This window comes from Cebus imitator, unplaced genomic scaffold, assembly GCF_001604975.1.
Source record: "Cebus imitator isolate Cc_AM_T3 unplaced genomic scaffold, Cebus_imitator-1.0 Scaffold465, whole genome shotgun sequence".
NCBI classification, from domain to species: Eukaryota; Metazoa; Chordata; class Mammalia; order Primates; family Cebidae; genus Cebus; species Cebus imitator.
This window is the reverse complement of record NW_016107780.1, coordinates 156,733-176,403: the sequence shown is the minus strand read 5'-3', so window position 1 is coordinate 176,403 and position 19,671 is coordinate 156,733. Positions and strand designations below refer to the sequence as shown.

The 19,671-nt window shown below is 37.6% G+C and overlaps 2 protein-coding genes across 4 annotated transcripts in view; one reads left to right on the top strand and one right to left on the bottom strand.

Annotated features, from left to right (window-relative positions):
• Nucleotides 1-2,363: 2,363 nt before the first annotated feature.
• ENY2 (ENY2 transcription and export complex 2 subunit) lies at nucleotides 2,364-13,683 on the bottom strand. Of its 2 annotated transcripts, none has more exons than XM_017512232.2 (5): nucleotides 13,584-13,683; nucleotides 11,888-11,964; nucleotides 9,038-9,108; nucleotides 7,843-7,917; nucleotides 2,364-4,893 (listed from the first exon to the last, which is right to left on the bottom strand). In XM_017512232.2, exons 2-5 carry the CDS (start codon nucleotides 11,953-11,955, stop codon nucleotides 4,817-4,819), a joined length of 291 nt encoding a protein of 96 aa, XP_017367721.1. In that variant the 5' UTR covers nucleotides 11,956-11,964; nucleotides 13,584-13,683; the 3' UTR covers nucleotides 2,364-4,816. The 2 variants fall into 2 exon arrangements, with proteins under 2 accessions (XP_017367721.1, XP_017367720.1); XM_017512231.2 differs by having other exon boundaries at nucleotides 13,512-13,675.
• Nucleotides 13,638-19,671, top strand: part of NUDCD1 (NudC domain containing 1) — a 71,083-nt gene continuing 65,049 nt past the window's right edge. The window contains exon 1 of one of the 2 annotated variants that reach the window (XM_017512228.2): nucleotides 13,638-14,094. In XM_017512228.2, the coding sequence (XP_017367717.1) occupies nucleotides 13,977-14,094 (118 nt within the window). In that variant the 5' untranslated portion in view covers nucleotides 13,638-13,976. The remainder of the gene's footprint in view (nucleotides 14,095-19,671) is intronic. The other variant, XM_017512230.2, reaches the window with a different exon arrangement.

Genomic DNA, 19,671 nt, shown 5'->3' with positions numbered 1-19,671 from the left:
ACCATAGCTAGAAGAATACTACAGCATATTCACAAATTCATGTGTGAGTATGTGTGTCTATACACATGGATTTGTAAAGCTCTTTACTATAACTTCAACTTCAGGTCAACCCTTCTAAAGAAGCACCCATAATTCTTATGCTTGATTATATTGCTAATATCTCTAGCAAATCTGAGATACATTGTTGAAAGGCAATTGTCCCATGAACCCCCAAATCAGTAACGAAATTATTAACCATCTTAATGGTAGAACTGAGAAGAGAACCAGGGCACTCACATTCTGTCAGTATCTCAACCCAACTGAATGCTCCTCAAATCAGGCAATATATATCATTATTTAAATCACCTGCATATCAGACAGGCTTTGGTTTAATAAACACTTCCATTTCCATTATTCTACTCTATGGCTTTTAGCCCAGCAAAAATCCAACTTTGATATACATAGTTGTCTAGGAGGTATAAATTATCAAGGTTGTGCCCTCAACAAAATATTCTAAGGTAAAAAGGTATATGGCACAAAGGTAAAAAGGTATGTGGCACAAAGCCATGGCATTAATGGATGTGATAAGTACTGGCATCAACTCCTGTACTCAAAATTACTTTATGAACAACGTAGCTCCCGGACTGCAGGTTCCACATGCATTTGTTTATTGATGTTCTTTACCATCACAATCAAAAGCCAACATTCATTCAGTGGCCACAGGGTTTTGGCACAATATAAGGCTCTTTCATACTGTGTGTGTCTGTGTATGTGTTTTGACAAAATGATACACATTAAAAAAGGAAAATATGAATATTATTACCTTTTAAAAAGGCTATGAGAAAGAACATACAGCAAGGAAAATAAACATTGAAAATTATTTTTCTTTCATTTTATTAAGAATTTACTGTGCTTTTTATTTAGATAATAGTATAATTAATAATGGTATTATTATCGATAAAATAGGTGAAATAGACTATTTCAGTAGCAGTGTATGCTATTTAAATCATCTTCTTGCTTGAATTGCTGAATTGGCTGCACAAAGTGATCCCAGCTAAACAACATCTACGTTTCACAGTAGCTTCATCTTAATTTATACAAGAAGCACTTTCTGAAGTCCTCACATCAAGTTTTAATTAAGTGACACTTTCATCTTGAAAAAGCTGGCTGGCTGGCCTGAATCGGAAGTGGACCTATTTATTTAAAGCCCTAGAGAGGACCAAAATGCTGGCTTCAAGTGCCCTCTTGTGGCTGATAACAGAATAATCAAATATACGTAATTTGAAGCCTGGAATAAACTGATACATGCCAATTTTTTCTTTTGCCACTTATTTACTTAAAGAATTTATTAATAATTTACTAGGCACTGAGGATTAAAAGATAAACGGGATATAGTCCATGTCATACAGAACTTCATAACAGAACAGAGACGAAGATGACTACGATAATTTCAATCTTCCCTGCTAAGTGCTACTATTTATTCTATTTCAATCAAATTACTTTGGCCATCTTCATTTTTGTAGCTACTCTTATGGTAATTAACATTAGATAGAAATTACTAAATAATAAAAGCAGCTATGTTCCACACAAGTGTAATTCATGTGCTGTATCTCTATACAACTAGAAAACACCTTGTAAATTTTATATTGTAAAAATTATTTCTAAAATGACATGAATCCATATTACTTTTTCTGTTCATTCTATTAATATCTAATGTTTTATTATTTGCATTCCTTCCAGGTAAGCACTATCAGACCTATTATGCAGATAAGGAAACTGGGGCAGGGGGGTCAGTCTTACCTGGTAATTCAGTATCAGAGATTTGAGACTAGAACCTGCATTAATTACACACATCAGTTTTCTTGGCAGATTCATCCATTGACTTTCGTGTGGTTTCTAATGGTAAATATGAGGGGTTTTATGAAGTCATTGAGTAACACGAGTCATTTACAAGACAGGTTTTACACACACACACACACACACACACACACACACACACACTCTCTCTCTCCCAGGATCACTTCCAACATCAGCTACTGAACAGCTGTCACAGCTCTCTACAGTTGGATGAAACTTATGATCAAGTTATGAAAAGTCCCATATCCAATTACCAGTCCCCAGCATCACCCATTTCCTGCCTTGGCACTGCTCAATCAAATGATACACTTGTAATGCCAAAGCAAAGTGAATTACATAAATAATTTAGTTGAGTCTTCTTTAATCCTATACAAGAAACTTACGGTAATCCTAATTAGTATTTTACTCACCTGGTGCAGTCATGTAACAGTAATCCTATTGAATTTCCAACATTGAATGTGAACGGGTGCAAGATTTTTAAAGAATATATTCCTAGCTTACAGAAATAAATCATGTGAGTCAAGATGTTCATAAAGTTGGTTTATTTGAAAGATATCAATGATTCTGGATACAAACTAGAGAACATTTATAAGATGTCAAAGAAGCCTATAGGTGGTGGGGTAGAGGTTGGGGAAGTTCTCAGCACTATCATTTTAAAGCTATGCTCTCTAGTATTCTAAATTGCTGTGATGTTCTCAATTCAGTTATTTTTAAATCCCATTTTAAAATATTTTCCTGTTTATATATTTTTGAGGTAATAAAATAGTATCTCTGTAAGCAAATTTGGTTTATTTCCATATACAGTACTACGAAATAAGAACTACCTGCTATTTCTCACCTTTGCTGTGTACTATTTATGATTGTTTTCACTGTGATAATAGGTAGCAGAATGAGGAGCATCCCTATCATTTACTTCAGAATATTGGTTTATAAGAGATGAAGTGAAACGAAAGACTCATTTGGGTAGGTTCTGTGATTGTGTGCTTGTCTCAGGCTCAAAACTTTACATAATTAACCCCAGTTGGTTCAGACTAGTAAATTCATCAGAAAGATGAAATTGTTTCTGGAACAGTGAACCAAAGATCAACTTGAATCTTTTTCTCAACTATACCCAATTTATACCTTTTCTCATATTCCCATACTGTTCATTCAGTTGTTTCCTTCATTTGTTCCCTTGCCCATTCATCCACAAATAAGCATCATGCAAAGGTGTCTCCTCCTCTCCAGTAGAGGCCTGCAAAAGTTCAAGAACCACTGTGTTGAAGAGGAATTACACATAGATACTTTTTATAGAAACAGTAGTGGGGGATCTAAGTCAGATAGAGGAATGTCCGAAAGTTTTAGCAACTAAAGCTTAATTACGAAGTGCAAACAGGAATGAGATGCATAAGAGAAAGGGGGTTTCTAGGTTGACAGATTTTCTAAGGTTCTTAGGGATGAAACAGCTTTATAGTGGGAGCTCCTTAGTCTAACTAGAGAAACAAGAAGCCTAGATTTTAATACTGTTTCATCTTGCATTGAGAAATTTTAAGCAGGAGAATAAAATAGTCAGACTTGCATTTTATTAGGGCCACTTAGGCAACTGTGTGAATAGGGATTGGAGGGGGCATAGATCAACTAAAGCAAAGAAATATTAAGTCTATTGCAATAATCTGGGCTTGAACTAAGACAATTAAGAGGGCACACAGTGGATGATTTCCAGCCTTGCTACACTCAAAAGTGTCCTCAATCAGCAGCATTAGCACCAGCTGGGTACTTGTCAGAACTACAAAATCTTAAGCCATGTCCCTTATCTTCAGAATCAGCATTTCAGTAAGCTCCTCAGGTAATCTATGTATCTGGGAGGTACCATTCAGAAATAAGGAATATAGCAGGGGGAGTTATTTGGGGAAAAAAATCATTATTTTAGATTAAGGTCAGTTTGAAGTGAGGAAATCCTAAAAAGCTGATCCACAGCAGTTGGGTATATGGGTCTGGAGGCTGGGATGAAGTCTGGTTTGGAGATACAGTTTACCATTTTTCAACCTGTATTTGAAGTCACGGTCTGACCCAAGTTTCCTGGAATTTGCCCAAGAAAAGTATATATCCAGTTAGTGAGGCAGAAAGCCCTGGAGAAAGCCCTAGGAAACACCATTAGCTAAAAGTCCCGGACAGCGAAAGGTACTCCACAAGAAACAGAAGGAACTTCCAGTGGTAGGAAAAGCAATGTGAGGAGTGGGAAGAGAGTTCCAAGTGGCAGGATGGTCAACATTCGCATTTTCCAGCAGAAGTCACATAACAGACAGGAATCCATTGGATTTGGCAATCCTGATGTCAGAGTAAAGCTAATGGGTGGAGATTACTTCCCATTAAGTTCTTCCTTGACCTTAGTATGTGGGGATGCAATTTATAGATTCTGCATTCAAAGTTCAGATGAGCAGAGTATGTGGAAGGAGCTTGGTATGAAGCCAACTTGCAAATGTTCTCTCTTCCATTAGATGGTAAATTCTTTGAAGCATAAGAAAGGCACATAAAGATGAGTAAGACCCAGTCTTATCCCTCAGTATATAAACAATATGAATAAGACAACTGTCGTACAAGATGGGGCATTACAATTTATAAAATATTATGGGGACTCAAAAGAGGAATACACCATATGCAGTCAGAAAAGGTTGCTTACTTCTCAGCTGTTAACACAGAGAACTGTACATACTAAATACTTAAACTACATTAATTGCTTTCTCTCTCAACAAATTTGGTGAATTAGTAATAAAGACAAAGTCCCATTCATTTCAAAATCCAAGCAAACTTCAAACTCATTCATGAGATATTTATTAAAATAACACATTTAGGGAAAAAAATCAATACAATGTATACATCATTACTGAAAAGTGTATACCATCATACAAAAAAGGATTTTATTTTGGGAAACTGTTTTCTAATTTATGGCAAGTTTTACTTTCAGAAATAAAACCACAGAACAACACAATCTAATTCAATCTTAAAGGCTGGCATGCTGAGCAAGGAATGTTCTTATTCTTTGTAGGAGCTCCTTCTTTACACTGTCAGGTACCAGGGCTGAAATACAAAAATAAAAAAATAAGAGTAAGAAGGTTCCAATTAATACATGTCAATTTAAGATTTGACAAGCAACATAAGAATTTCATAAATAACCCTCAAGGTCAATTAAAAAAATAGGTAACATTATCTGACAAAGCAAAGTGTCTACTTGCAATTCATTTTTCTAAATAAACTATCAATGCCTAAATGCACTACATGTTGATGAGAACATGAGAAAATTCTTTAAACCAGGAGTAAAGAGCACCATTTTTAAATGCAGAGGCTATAACAGATGGAAATATTTGATTAAAATACAGCAACAATTTATGCTTAATAAAAATCTCCATAAGCAAATCCAAAGGATAAAAACTGGGGAAGCGTTCTTACAGAAAAAGGTGATCTTTCTATTGTACAGTTGTTTCACACTGATAAGCAAAAGATAAAAAAGCTAATAGCAAAAGAAATGAAGAAAAGGAGAGTTCCTGAACATAAAAGGGTCTGAATCTCAGAAGACAAATGAAATTAAAACCACATTCAGATAGCATATTTTACCAATCATAGGCAAAAATACAAAGGTCAATAATATACTGTGTTGGCTGGGTGTGATGGTTCATGCCTATAATCTCAACAGTCTGGAAGGTTGAGGCAGGAAGACTGCCTGACCCCGGGAGTTCAAGACCAGCCTGGGTAACATGGTGAAACCCTGTCTCTACAAAAAATAAAAAAATTAGTGGAGCATGATGGTGTGTATCTGTGGTCCCAGCTACTTGGAAGGCTGAGGCAGAAGGATCACTTAAGCCTGGGAGGTCAAGGCTGCAGTGAGCCATGATCATGCCACCACACTCCATCCTGGGTGACAAAGCAAGACCCTATCTCAAAAATAAAAAAATATACAGGTATATATATTTATACATATATAAAAATATGCATTTAAATATATTCATATATAATATATATAAACCTATAATATATATTTTAAGTATATACATATGTAAAATATATATGTATACACACACACTATGTTGGCAACATTGTGTTGGCAAGACTAAGGGAGCAGTCTCATATAAGCTGGAGTATAAACTGGTATGTTTTAGAAGATAATCTGTATTTTACTGAAATAATTAATGTATATACACTGTGAGCTAGCAAAAATCCAAAAAATTACAACAGTCATATGTTATACTTTTGATCCATTTGACAATTATCTATTCAGAACATTAAATCATAAGTGCAAAAAAGTGGGGGTTAACTAAAACTTCTAATGTATTTACTTGTATTCAGGGGAAATGGAAAATCTCAGATACAGTTCAATATTTCTATAAAAAATTATAATCTAATAAGGCAAACTTTCCTCTTTATAAATTGCTTAGTTTAAGCCTACCTACAAATCAAGACCACATAATTAATTCAAGTCTACTGGAAATGTAATCGATATGTATACTAAAAATAGTTTAAAACAAAATTATGGTGATTGAGAACAGGAGCAGTTAGTTGCCTTGAAATAAGATGTGACTATAAAGGAATACCATGAGGGAGGTTTTGGGGGTGAGGGAACTGTTTGTTCTGTATCCTGATATGGTAGCTACATGAGCCTATACATATGTATAAAGTTCACAGAGCTGTGCACTAAAAAAATGACAATTTTACCGTGTTAAAAAATATGTCTCTGTGCAGAGAACCCAGGCTCCAGCTGTGGCTACCACAAAGGGTTTTTACACAAGAAAAATAAAGTGAATTAACTCTGAAAAAAAAAAATTTACTCTGAGTAACTGTAAGAAGACTAAGAACATAAACTAAATAATCTATTTTTACTTCTCTTTTCTGTATTTGCTTATTCTCTAGCCGGTGAGCTACAAGACATTGAAATATTCAATGTTCAAGTACAGAAGGAGAAGCAAAGGATAGTTTCTAACCTGTATAGCTGGTTCCTAAATAATGTTAACAGACTAAGTTTAAGTCACAGAAGAAAACAAAATGACAACAACAAAAAGAAATTAGAGAAATTAAAAAATATAAATTCATAAGGGGAACAATAATTTTTTTTCCCTTTCCCTGAGACACATGTGAAGAAAAAGTCAGGTTTTTCAGTTGTACACAGGACTATAGGGATGGCTGAAAAGGACCACGGGGTTCCGTAGCTTATTCCCAGCAAGGAAGAGTTAAAAATTCATGTTCTGTAGTAATAATTTCAAACCTATGTACTTTTTACACTTAAATTCTTCTCACAATTTCTATGTGAGAAAACAACTTAGGCCATCTAATTTACCTTTCAGTTACAACCCCAACTTCCATCAGAGTAAATGAAAATAACGTAGTTATATCTAAGATAACAATGATGTAGCTCCTGACAACATTTACTACACATCATCAGTTTTAATATATTTCCTATCTTACCCCTGCCTTCTGTAAACAAGCCCATTAAAGGCTGAAATTAAGAAGGCTGCATTGTGAGTCTTAAATATGAATTACTCTGAACATGAAGTCATGGAGTTACCAAATTCTTAAGCAGGCATTCAAGAAGACAGACCTTCATTAATTTTTAAAAAGGAAAGAGATAGAGGAGCAATGACTCAGGGGCTAGAACAAGACTTTGAATTATTAAATATTTGAGTCATGCCATATCTGATAAGGTTTATAAATCCTAGATTTATGTACTATTTGTCTCTACAAAATCCCATATTTCAAAAATTATTTGTTTGAACAACCGTATCAACTTGCATTGGTGTACCGTTCTAGAGTCCACAAATACTTGAAACCTAGTACTGTATCTCATTTGTCACTCCCCAGACTATGCCAGCAAGGCAGGAAGGCAATTTTAACTCTTTCCACAAGAGGCAATTCAGGTACCTAAATGATTTTGGAAAGAGTGCTTTTCCTTACAAAAAGAAAGAAAACCTGAATCAGCAAGAGATTTAAAAAAAATCACATCTGCAGCATGTCTCCTTTAACACAATCTGTATTCCTTACCTCTGCCTTTTGGAGTGATTTCAGCCACCAAGTCATCAACAGTAACGTGTTCTAGTCCTTTTTCTTTAATTACCTCTTATGCAAAAGCAAAAAACAAATCATATCATTTAAAATCATTATCTGTAAGAAAGATTTTCATAGAGGAAGGGTTAAGATCATGTTTTTAAAGTGCAGACTGGTTTAAAAAAAAAAAAAAGGACACTGAAAATTTAGTTCAACCTCACAAACATATCAAGTATTCTCTAGATCTAAAAGATAAAAATCTGTTCATACATCTCAGCTAAATAACGTGTAATTTAATAAATAATTGCAACACATAGTGAATTTAAACTGTAATATTCATCTGTAAAATGTTGGAAACTTGTAACTGTTATAATTAACATTTACTAGATCTCTATTAGGTGCTTTATAACATTTAATATTCAAGATGATCTAACGGGCTAGGCATTTTACCACTTCACAGGTGAGGTAACTGAAGCTTAAAGATTAAATAAGTCATCCAGACATGAGTTGAAATCCAGCTCTATTCTTTTAGTAATGAAAATCTGCATGGCTTTTAACGTCTATGCTTTTGCTAATTTGTCACATTGCCTTCTCACAGTTAACATATAGTTTATTATTTTTATTTGTAGAAACCATTACAACACAATGGGGATTCATTAAAAATATCTAGAATTCCATTATATCAAAAGCTGAGCCAGAAAAGAGGCTACTCTTAGTGATACGTGTAATCTATCAAATGGTATCAACAATACCCAGCAATTTAACAAGCTTCCTTTCTACTTTTTTTTCTTAAGTTTATTCTCTAAGAGCTTTCATAGACAAATTTTTCAAATTTACACCGTTAAAGGCAGGAGAGAGATAATTTCTATAAGTCTGTCAACCTAAAGTGGTCCATTTGTTAAATTAAAATATAAGAAATAAGAATGCTGCTGAAAGACAGAAGATTCCACATTTTGATGCCAGAGAAAATCTTAAGTGCTCATGCTTCACTTGTTTTAAAACAGATAAAATTTCTAAGACTTTGGGAATTAGGTCTACATACGCCCCTGAGAAGAGGAAACCATTACAAGATTAAATTCCATATTGTTTAAAATTATGCTCAAGTACTCAATATACCTTAAAATAAGCAACCCCCAAACCAATCCAGATCAGAAAAATGGGATTTGTTTATCTTCCAAATGAAACTGATTACCTTTACAGTGTGCCTTCAACTGATCCTTCCAGCCACATTCAATTAATTTAGCTCTCAGCAACTCTTTGAGACTGTTGAAAAAGAAGTGTTTTCAAATTGAAAAATGTATAATATCTTAGGAATGTTTGAAGCAAAGGTTCAGTGCTCAACTAAAAATTTCCTGCCTTCCAGTTACAAACCTTTAACTGTGGCCTAATCTTGGTTCTATTGCTAGTTATTTGATGTTATGCCAAGTACTTAAATTCTGGGCCTTTCATTTCATCTGGGTCTCACTTAATGAGTAAAATTAAATGAAGTGGAGGGGCTAAAATACTTTTCAAGCTCTATTTTTTTGGCCACCTTATATATTTTCTACCATCCTATACCAACAGGAATATCATGGGTCTTGTACAATGTCTAGAGACTATTAACTGAACTTGAAGCAGCTGCACTTCTGAAATCTTCAAATTCCAAAGTCCATCTTTAACTTCAACTTCTTATCCTTTCACTCTCCTATTTCCCCCATCACCTCTACCTTCACAGACTACCCCCCTTTTTTGATCCCAGCCTATTGGGCCTTCTGAACTACAAAATGACAATTGTATTTCATTGACTCTAAGACTGTTGTTGCCCCCACATTTTAATGATTCAGTAATTGGCATGCCTCTCATAATTTAATTGGCAGTGTTTTCTTTTTCTCAATGGGAAAAAAGTAGCAGTGTATACGCAACTCATGGCATCACAGGTGCAACAAAATATTTTCTAATCCTTTTGCCATATCCACTTTTACAAATCTTCAATCCTCAACCTAAATCATTTAATTTTTCAGCTTAAAAAGGTCACATCCCAAACAAATTCTCTTTCCCAGCAAACCACTTTTGCTATCCCTAGATATCCATTATGTGACATTTTCACTTGACATTTAATTAGGAATTTCAATCTTAACAGGGCCAAAATCTAACTTTTGACTCTGTAACACTTCATCCCTGTTCGTTCTTCTTCTGAGAATGGCAATTCCATTTTCCAGGTTCCCCAGGCTAAGAATCTCTGCATTATCATTCCATTCAGCTGCCTTGTTAACACTACACACCCAATCTATGAGCAAATCCTATTGGGTTCAAGAATTCGTATATTTCTCACCATCTCTGCTATTACTACCCGAGTTCAGGCCATCATCTCTTCTCTAGACTGTTATGGCATTCTAGGTTGTCTCCCTGCTTCTTCCCTTGTACACTTAAGTCTTCTCTTGCTGCTCAAAAAACACCAGTGCCTTTCCAATTTACTCAGAATAAAATTCCAAGACTTTATTACAGCCTACATGATCTGCCTTCTCCCCAGCTATGCCACAGACTTTAACTCCTGTCTCCCTCACCCAATTTACTCAGTCTCCTGAGCATCCAATTTACTCAGTCTCCCTAGCATCACTGTGCTCCTCAAAAATGCCAAGCAAGCTATCTCAGGAACTTAGAGTCCCTGCACAACCTCACATCCTTCTGATTTGTTGTTTTTTCTATCTAAAATATTACACCTCTTTATTCTCTGCTTTATTGTTTCTCTAGTGCTCATCACCATCTGACATATTACGCATTTTTAACTGTTTCCTCCCATTAGAATGTAAGCTCCATAAAACACAGGCTCCATTTTTGTCTACTACTATTACCTCCAACACCTTAACAGGGCATGGCATATAATAGAAACTCAGTAACTTTAGGCTGCATGAATGAAAAAACAAACAAACAAAATACATAATCCATACTCATTACCAGCAGTACTATCCTCTTACATTACCCAAGACACAGTTCTAGATGCCTCCTTCCTCATTTTAGGATTGCTGTTTCTACATTTTATTAAAATTCTAAAATCTCTTTCCCATTTTTGCAGCTTTCCATTTTCAACCCTATATAATCTTCTACCTCATTTTTCTTCCATCTATCTTGACCCTTTCAAGTCCAAGCTCCACACCAAAAGAGTCCTAAAAGTATAAATGTGATCTAGTCATTCCCTTTCTTAAAACCTTTTAATGATGCCCATCATTCCAAAATAAAGTCCACAACAAATGTACCTCTTTTATTATTATGTGAGCTCGTATCTGATCGCCTTAATGCCCAGGTAGAGTTGAAAGATCCCCCCTCTTCCTTATACATATATGTCTTATTCACTTTATAACTCTGCTTCTGGTAGCCTTTCTTGATTCCTCATCCCCTTATTTGTACTTCTAAACCTGTTCATTCTGCAGGTATTTACTTGGTTAATTACGAACCACACAAAGCATTAGATGCCCAGTATACAGTGTTGTGTTTTGCCATTAAAGAACTTAGATTATACTGGAGGACACAAACTAGCCAAGTAGATGGTGAGAATACAATGATGATTAAACACTACCTTGGAACAAGGTTATTTGGGACTTAATAAAAACATTCCTTGAAGAGGCAATATATAAATTCGACCTGATGAGCTATAATTAGCTAAAAAGGAAAAGAAGGAAGAGTGTTTTAGAGAGTAGAAACAGCACTTGCTGCTTCAAGGTTAAGAGTCTGATAAACGAAGCTCGTTTCACAACGTTGTCTCCCTGTTAAAACCCGGGTAACATTACGTCTCCAACTGTAATTCAGGTACGTGCTTTTTCTTCTCCATCAAATTATCCTTTAAGTGTCATTTCTTGCTCATCTTTTTACATCACCACTTCCCTCCAAGTCCTTCAATACTGAACAAACCTAAATTACTTTTTCCAGATGTTAGAAATAGAAACTTTTTATAATCTCAATAGTCTGTAATTCTTTGCAGTGACATGTTTCATTTCTTGTTTAGATTCTTAGAAGGTAGCTACTAAAGGTGGTGAAATGTAATTTATTAACACAATCTATTACTTACCGTTCTCTTTCTCCAGTTTCTATCAACTTTTGGTTAATCGCTGCTCTCATCTGCGCATCTTTGTTCATCTTGCTAACCTGGATATCAACATTTATTTTCAGATATAGAACATTTACAAAGCATTTTCTTTAAATCCTCTAGGCAAGCATCCTAACATGTTTACCATTCTATCAACTGAAGGGGTGATACATTTCAAATGTGTTAACAATATCATTACTCTTTGTTAAACACTTATGTACTTGGCACTGGGTTAATGCAGTGTAGGTTTTCTTTAAATAATAAAAAAAAAAAGATCACATTTAATTCCCAGAATGTATTGTTACATATTTATGTTAATAAAATAATTTGTATTTTACTGATGAGGAAACTGAGGCACAGAGATAGAAAGTGGTAAAGGCAGAATTTGAACTCAAGTACTTTGAAGCTCCAAAACTGAACATAACTGCCGATCACTTCTGCACACTGGTTGCATGCAAAAATTGGGAGACATCATATAAAATAAGGTCGAGCGAGGTTGCTCATGCGTGTAATCTCAGCACTTTGGTAGGCCGAAGCAGACGACCACCTGAGGTCGGGAGTTTGAGACCAGCCTGACCAACAAGGAGAAACCTTGTCTCTACTAAAAATACAAAATTAGCCGGGTGTGGTGGTGCATGCCTGTAATCCCAGCTACTTGGGAGACTGAGGCAGAAGAATCGCTTTAACCCGGGAGGCAGAGGTTCTGGTGGGCCAAGATCGCGCCATTGCACTCTAGCCTGCACAACAAGAGCGAAACTCCGTCTCAAATAAACAAACAAATCTACTCTTCACTAGAATGAAACCACAATTACAACCGCTAAACTGTGTGTGTGTGTGTTTACACACACATCGCTGGTGGAATAAGGAGAAAACAAAATTCAAACTAATTCCTAACCTACAAAGTACTCAATTTTCGGTAAAAACCAACAAACCAAACCAAAAAGATGCTGAAAGGAAAGTTAGGTTTTGAAAGCATTCACGCCACTTAAAAGTTTAAATTAAATAAAATTTCGCATAAACTAACGTTTTCCTACCTAATCTGTAACTAACGAGGTTACTTTTGTTGTCTCCCATCTGGCCTAATGAAAATTCAGACTGGCAATGAGTTTTCAGAGTTGATTTTTTGATTTTCTTTTTTGAGAAGAACAGGGAAAAGGAGAAGTTGAGTAAGAACCAGGAAAGGCTTGCTTTTGTAACTGGAGGCTAACATTTTCAATATAACTACAAAGTCTAGTCAGTACCGATCCTGGAATATTGAACTTGATCTCGTTTTGGCCCCTAAAATACAAGTAGTGACCTTGGACAAGTCACTTAATTCCTAAAGGCCTCAGTTTTCTCACTGGTAAAACAAGGGCGCTAGGGTATCCCTCCCAGTTCAGACATTCTTAGGGAAAATAGAACAGGGCGGAGACAGCGGGAGAGGCGGGAGGGGAGGAGCCAGAAAACAAAGCGAGGACTGGCTTCAGGCCAACTCCGGTAGCACGCCCTGTCGGAGAGCCCTACAGGCCCGCGAGCGCGGGTCGGGGACGCTAACGAAAGACAGTACATCGAAAGGAGCCTGGGCTGGGCCCGGGTCCCGGCCCTGAGGACCACGGGCATAGCTCACCACCATCACCGCGGGCGAGGGCCGTCCCTTCCCAGCGACGAAATGACCCTTGCGCTGACGACCGTTACCTACCACACTCTTCGGCTGCCCGGACTTAGACCCTCAGTAGCTCGGGCACCTAAGCACACAGAAAGCTAGAACACGCATTTCCGGGGCGGGGTCTCGCCACCCTGCCTATAATGTGAGAATTTAACCGGCGCGGGCCGCCTCCTGGTCGCTAGGCCCTGTGGGTAAGAGAGTTCAGACCTTGCCGTCGCACGGGCGTTTAGTACCGCGAGAACTACATAGCCCAGCATGCAACAGTCTAAGCTTTTTTCGCGAATACTACATTTCCCAGAAGGCAGTTCGCACCGCAGTGTTTTCTGGGATGAGAACCACGCCGTTTCCCAGTCTCAGCGCGAGGCGTGAAGCGCGCAGCTTTCAACAAGAGCTTTATTAATTCTCACGCTCCGAGCCTGGAAAGCGATGGAGGTGGCGGCTAATTGCTCCCTACGGGTGAAGAGACCTTTGCTGGATCCCCGCTTCGAGGGTTACAAGCTCTCTCTTGAGCCGCTGCCTTGTTACCAGCTGGAGCTTGACGCAGGTGGGAAGCGGCGGCGCCCTTCGTACTCCATTCGTTTCCCCTTTCGGCTGCCTCCGGCCTGGCCCTTCCCGCAATTTCTTTCTTTCTGGCAAGCGAGGCCACCGTGGCCTTCCTCACAGCGGATCTGACTTGGGTGGACTCACCCTGGCCGCTGCTTCTGGGGAGTGATACCCATCCCAGAACCCGGTGTGAGCCGCCTTCGCGCGCTCCTCGGTAACCGGACCTTGGGCCCCCTCCACTTAGCAGCCCAGCCTCTGAGGTCTGAGGTCTGGTGTGTGGGTGCTGCCTGGCGCCCTGGCCGCTCTGTGTTCACAGCCTGGCCTCTGTTTCGGGGGCGCTCAGGACATAACTTCCTCCTGGAACATCTCTTGTGAACGTGTGCGTTGAGAAACCACACCTCCTTGGAAGACCCCCGGCTCCTGTTTCCTCTGAGAGCCATTTCTTAGAAGAGAAACTACATTCCCGTCATAGCATTTTTAGTTACTCAGGTCCTGGCACATTAAGAATTCTGTGGTAGAGAACATCTCTAGAAGATCGTAAGGAAAAGTTGATTTAGCTCCCACACTGCTACTTTTTGTTTTATGTGTAGCTGGGTAGAATATCCTTACTCTTGTTTTTACAACTTAAGAACTGCATTTTCGTTATGATAGAGCCCAGAGATCTGCATTTTGAAATACAAACACCTGCTGATTCTAATGCATGTTCTCAGAGATCACACTTTGAGAAATAGTGATCTAGAGTTAATTATAATAACATACATTAAAATATAAAACAGGTGTTTGCTAATTGATTTATAAAATTCAGAAATATTTACCGAGTGCCTGTTTTGTACTGATAATATCAAAATGAACAAGACACCTTCCATAATGGAAGAGGACTATTAACAGGAAGAAAATTGTAAACAGATAATTATAAAACCATATGGGAAGGCAGTGATAGGGATAGGTACAAAATACAATGGTAGTACTTGAATATCTTTCCTAAACTAGCCTGGGGATCTGGGAAGGCTTCTTGGTGGAGTTAATATATCTAAGTTGAGCTCTGAAGAGTGGATAAGAGTTGACTAGGATGAGAGAGGATAAGCTTGATTTTTCTTTTTATTTGCTTCCTTTTCCTCTTTGCCACCATATTTCTTCCAGTCACCCCATGTCAGAAGATGGTACCGCTATGTTTAGTTAGCTAGTGCATTAAAAAGTGAAGCCAAAACTCAGTGGCTCAAAATCAAAAACAGTTGTTACTGCTCACAAGTCTCTACAGGTCTGTTAACTGAGTGGTTCTTCTAGTCCTACCTGGGGTCATTGATGCATCCTTGTTCAGTAATGGATCTGCTAGGCAGCTCTGCTCATTTGGCTGGACTTCCTCTTATGTTTGGAGGGTGGGGATGGGGTCTCAGACTATAGGCTGGCTTAAGATTATTTCAAACGGTCTCCTCTTGACTCTTCTCCATGTGGTCTCTTATCCTTTATGGGACTAGCCCCGGTTGGTTCCAAGAGAAACTTGTGCTGGAGTCATTTGTGGGTTATTTCTTTTGGCCCCTGTCTACTTGACAGCAAGTCCAGGCAGCTCCACATTTTGATATTTCCAGGCCTCCACCCTAGTCCAAATCAGAGTTATCTCTTGCCTGAACTGTAGTAGCCTCCTGACTAACCTTCCTGCCTTCACTTGTGGGCTTCGTCATTGCATTCTCCATAGGACGGTACTTATCAGCCTTTTAATTTCTATCTTGATTTATTGTCTGTTTCCCTCACTAGACTATAAGTTCTTTGAAAACAGTGATTTTTTCTTTTGCTCACTACCCTATATCTAGTGTTTGGCACATAGTAGGTACTCAATAAATTGAGTGTATGAAGAAGAGAAGAAATTATCACGCTCATTCCGTTCATGGGAAAGCAGGAGGAAAGAGAAATAATTAGTAGGTTGTATGTTGGACATTATTGCACTCTTAGATTGCTGGAGCAAAACGTCTGGGAAAGTGAGAGGAGACAGATCAGTGAGGGCCCTGTTTGCCTTTTGGACTTTCAGTCGTTCAATGTTTCCCTGACATTTTTGTACTGAGCCATTACAATACAAAGTAAAACTCAGCTGCCATAGTTCTGTCAACTTTTCTGTTTACTAGGTGGAGGTGTTTCTTAAAAACTATCATGTACTCACCCATCTTTTCATAAACAAAAGGATATTTTAACACCAAGAAAGCAGGAAGCAAAAATCTCACAATAAACCATTGAATACTTTAACTTTAGAAAAAACTCACAGTTTTCCTTGTTCCATACTCATTTCATCAGCGTTAATCTTAGATTCTGTGTTGGGATGTACAACTGGAGGATATCAGGTGCCATTTGAAGACTTTATTTATTTATTTATTTTGAGACCGAGTCTTGCTCTATTGCCTAGGCTGGAGTGCGGTAGTGTGATCTCGGCTTACTACAACCTCTGCCTCCTGGGTTCAAGGGATTCTCTTGCCTCAGCCTCCCAAGTAGCTGGAATTACAGGTGCCCACCACCATGCCTGGCTAATTTTTTGTATTTTTAGTAGAGACGGGGCTTCACCATGTTGGCCAGGGTGGTCTCCAACTCCTGACATCAAGTGATATGCCCACCTTGGCCTCCGAAAGTACTGGGATTACAGGCATGAGCCACCCCTCTGGGCTGATTTTTTTTTCTCTTTGAAGTTCCAAGGTACATTTGCAGGATATGCAGGTTTGTTACATAGGTAAATGGGTGCCATGGTGGTTTGCTGCACCTATCAACCCATCACCTAGATATTAAGCCAAGCATGCATTAGCTATTTTTCCTGATGCTCTCCCTCCCCCTACCCCATCCCCCGACAGGGCCCAGTGTATGTTGTTCCCCTCACTGTGTCCATGTGATCTCATTGTAAAGCTCTCACTTATAAGTGATAACATGTGGTCTTTTGTTTTCTGTTCCTTCATTAGTTTGCTGAGGATACTGGCTTTCAGCACCATCCCTGTCCCTGTGAAGGATATGATTGTATTCCTTTTCATGGGTGCATAATATTCCATGGTGTATGAGTACCACATTTTAAGTAGAAGGGAAGTGAACAGATTTGGGAGTTGAAAAGCTTACCTCAGGCTCTGTGGAGGTTGAGTTTGGAAGATGAGAGGACTGGAGACAAAACAGGAGGCTATGCAGTAGTTCACAGAAGGGGTTTTTCATTAAGAATTACTTGAGGATGATGAAAAAGAGATTATTTCTTTTAACAACTATCATTTCTAGAGATACGAAGTATAATTGAGGAGCTCCTGATAATTTGATTTCCTTTATTCTAACCGAAGGAGTTCACTTTAATTCCACAAACCTTTGATGGGCACCTTGGCTAGGTGAAACACTGAATTTAAGGTGTAAAGCTGACGTGGTGTCTGATGTCAAGAACTTAATGCACTGAGGCTTATTCTATTGGTCTTAAATAATGTTATTAAGTCATACCAAAATTTACTTTGCTGCATAAGCAGTAAATGTCACTTTGTCTTTTTCTGTTCCAAAGAACTAAACAAAAAACTTATTTTTAATAGAATTGTAATTGCCCTTTTATCCGGCAGTTCCCTTCCTAGGCATTTATAAATATCATTTTCCTAAAATCTTTATTTTGGCACATGTCATTTTATATGTTTTTATATGTTTCCCACCTATATTTCACCTAACTTATACTTCATTTTTTCATGTTGGCTTACACATTACTTCCTCAGGGATTCCTTTCTTGACTACCTAGTTAGAATCTACACTAAAGAACCTGTTCTATAATTTGCCATAGTAACCAGTACTTTCACAGACTTTATCATACTTCGTAGCATCCAATATGTTTCTTTGCTAAGATTATTGATTTTGTATTGCAGGTCCTATGTCCATCATTTTCAATGCCTTATCTCCAGGGTTGGAGCATGTCTAGTAAATAGGAGATAAATTTGTCTCACACATTAAACAGCTTTATGAAGACATAATTGGCAATATACATTTAAAATGTACAACTTAACAAGTCGTGATATATGTATGCCCCCGTGAAATCATCACCACAATCAAGATACTAAACTTAGCTATCATCCCCAAAGTTTCTTTGTGCCCTTCTGTCACCATCTCTCTGTTCCTTCTGCATTTTAGGTTGACAGTTTTTTCTTTCAATACTTTAAAGTTATGCCTCACCTTGCTTATATTGTTTCTGATGAGAAATCTCACATTATCCTGTTTTTGTTGCTCTATACATAACACGCCCTTTTTCTTCTGTTTTAAGATTTTTCTCTTTTACATTGGTTTTGAGCAGTTTGATAATATTGTGCCCAGTTGTGGTTTTCTTTATGAGTCTTATGTTTGGAATTTGTTGGGCTTATACTTTTTATCAAGATCAATGGCAATATTCTGGCCGTTATTTCTTCCCATTTTTTTTTTTCCTCTTCTCTCCTTTGAGGACTCCAGTTACCCATTTTTAGATCACAGAAGTTGGCCTCAGCTCATGAATGCCCATTTCATTTTTTCTTTATATTTTTTTCTGTTTTATTGCTGATAGTTTCCATTTTCATGCCTTTAATTTTGTTTATCTTTTTTGTTTTGGCACTATTAATCTCTTGTTAATCCCATCTGGTGTATTTTTCAATATTATTGCAAGTGCACTCCACTCACAAAATATATAAAAAAGGCTTTTTAATTTATAAATATAAGTAAAAAAAATGAAAAGTTTTTATTATGTGTATTACACATATGAATATTCACATCTAGAAGTTTCACTTAAATATTTCATGCTTCTGCTTATCATTTTGAACATACCTGGAGTACACTTGCAATAATTGTTTTAATATCCCGTTCTGTTAATTGTGGCTTCTGTGTCAATTTTATATTGGCTTCTATTGATTGATAATTCTCTTCAGTATGGCTTTTGTTTTCTTTCCCCTGCCTGCCAGATAATCTTTGATTGGATGCCAGACATAGTGAATTTAACCTTGTTAGGTGCAGGATATTTTTGTATTTTTATAATATTCTTGAGATTTTTTTCTGAGATGTAGTTGAGTTACTTGGAAACATTAATTTCATTGGTTCTTGCTTTTATGATCTGTTAGTCTGGCCTGGAGCAGTGCTCAGCCTAGGGTTATTTCCCGCTACTGAGGCAAGACTTTCCTGTGAAACTATCCACTAGTCACAAATTAAGGGTTTTTTCCATTTTGCCTCTTGGGAGTAGTTATGGCTCCTGGCCTTGCTTGAGTGCCCAAGATTTCTCTTTAACCCTTTCAGATGGTTCTTTCTCTAGCCTGGGGTAATCATCTCCAACACATGCCATTAGTACTCTTGAGTACTTGAGGCAGACTCTCAGATCTCTGGGCTTCTTTCTGCCTCTCTCTTTTCTCTGCTACTCTGTCTAATAAACTGTAGCTCCCTTGATGTCCCCAGGTAGCCCAGTTTCTTCAACTCAGGGAGGTTGCCAGGTTCTATCTCACTTTCTCTTCTTTGTACTGTGGTCTGGAAATTCGTCTAGGCAGTAAACTAGGTTGGTGGTAGAGCTAACCTCATTAAGTCTCCTTTGTTGCTTAATGTCTGATGTCTTGAAAGCTTGATTCCTCGAACTTTCTCTGGTTTA

Excerpts from the sequence above, each read along its gene's own strand:
- ENY2 (XM_017512231.2), bottom strand. Across the intron at positions 9,109-11,887 it reads GAAACTGGAGAAAGAGAACG|TCTCAAAGAGTTGCTGAGAG; the intron begins GTAAGTAATAGA and ends CTTTTTCAACAG. Across the intron at positions 4,894-7,842 it reads AATCACTCCAAAAGGCAGAG|CCCTGGTACCTGACAGTGTA; the intron begins GTAAGGAATACA and ends TTTGTATTTCAG.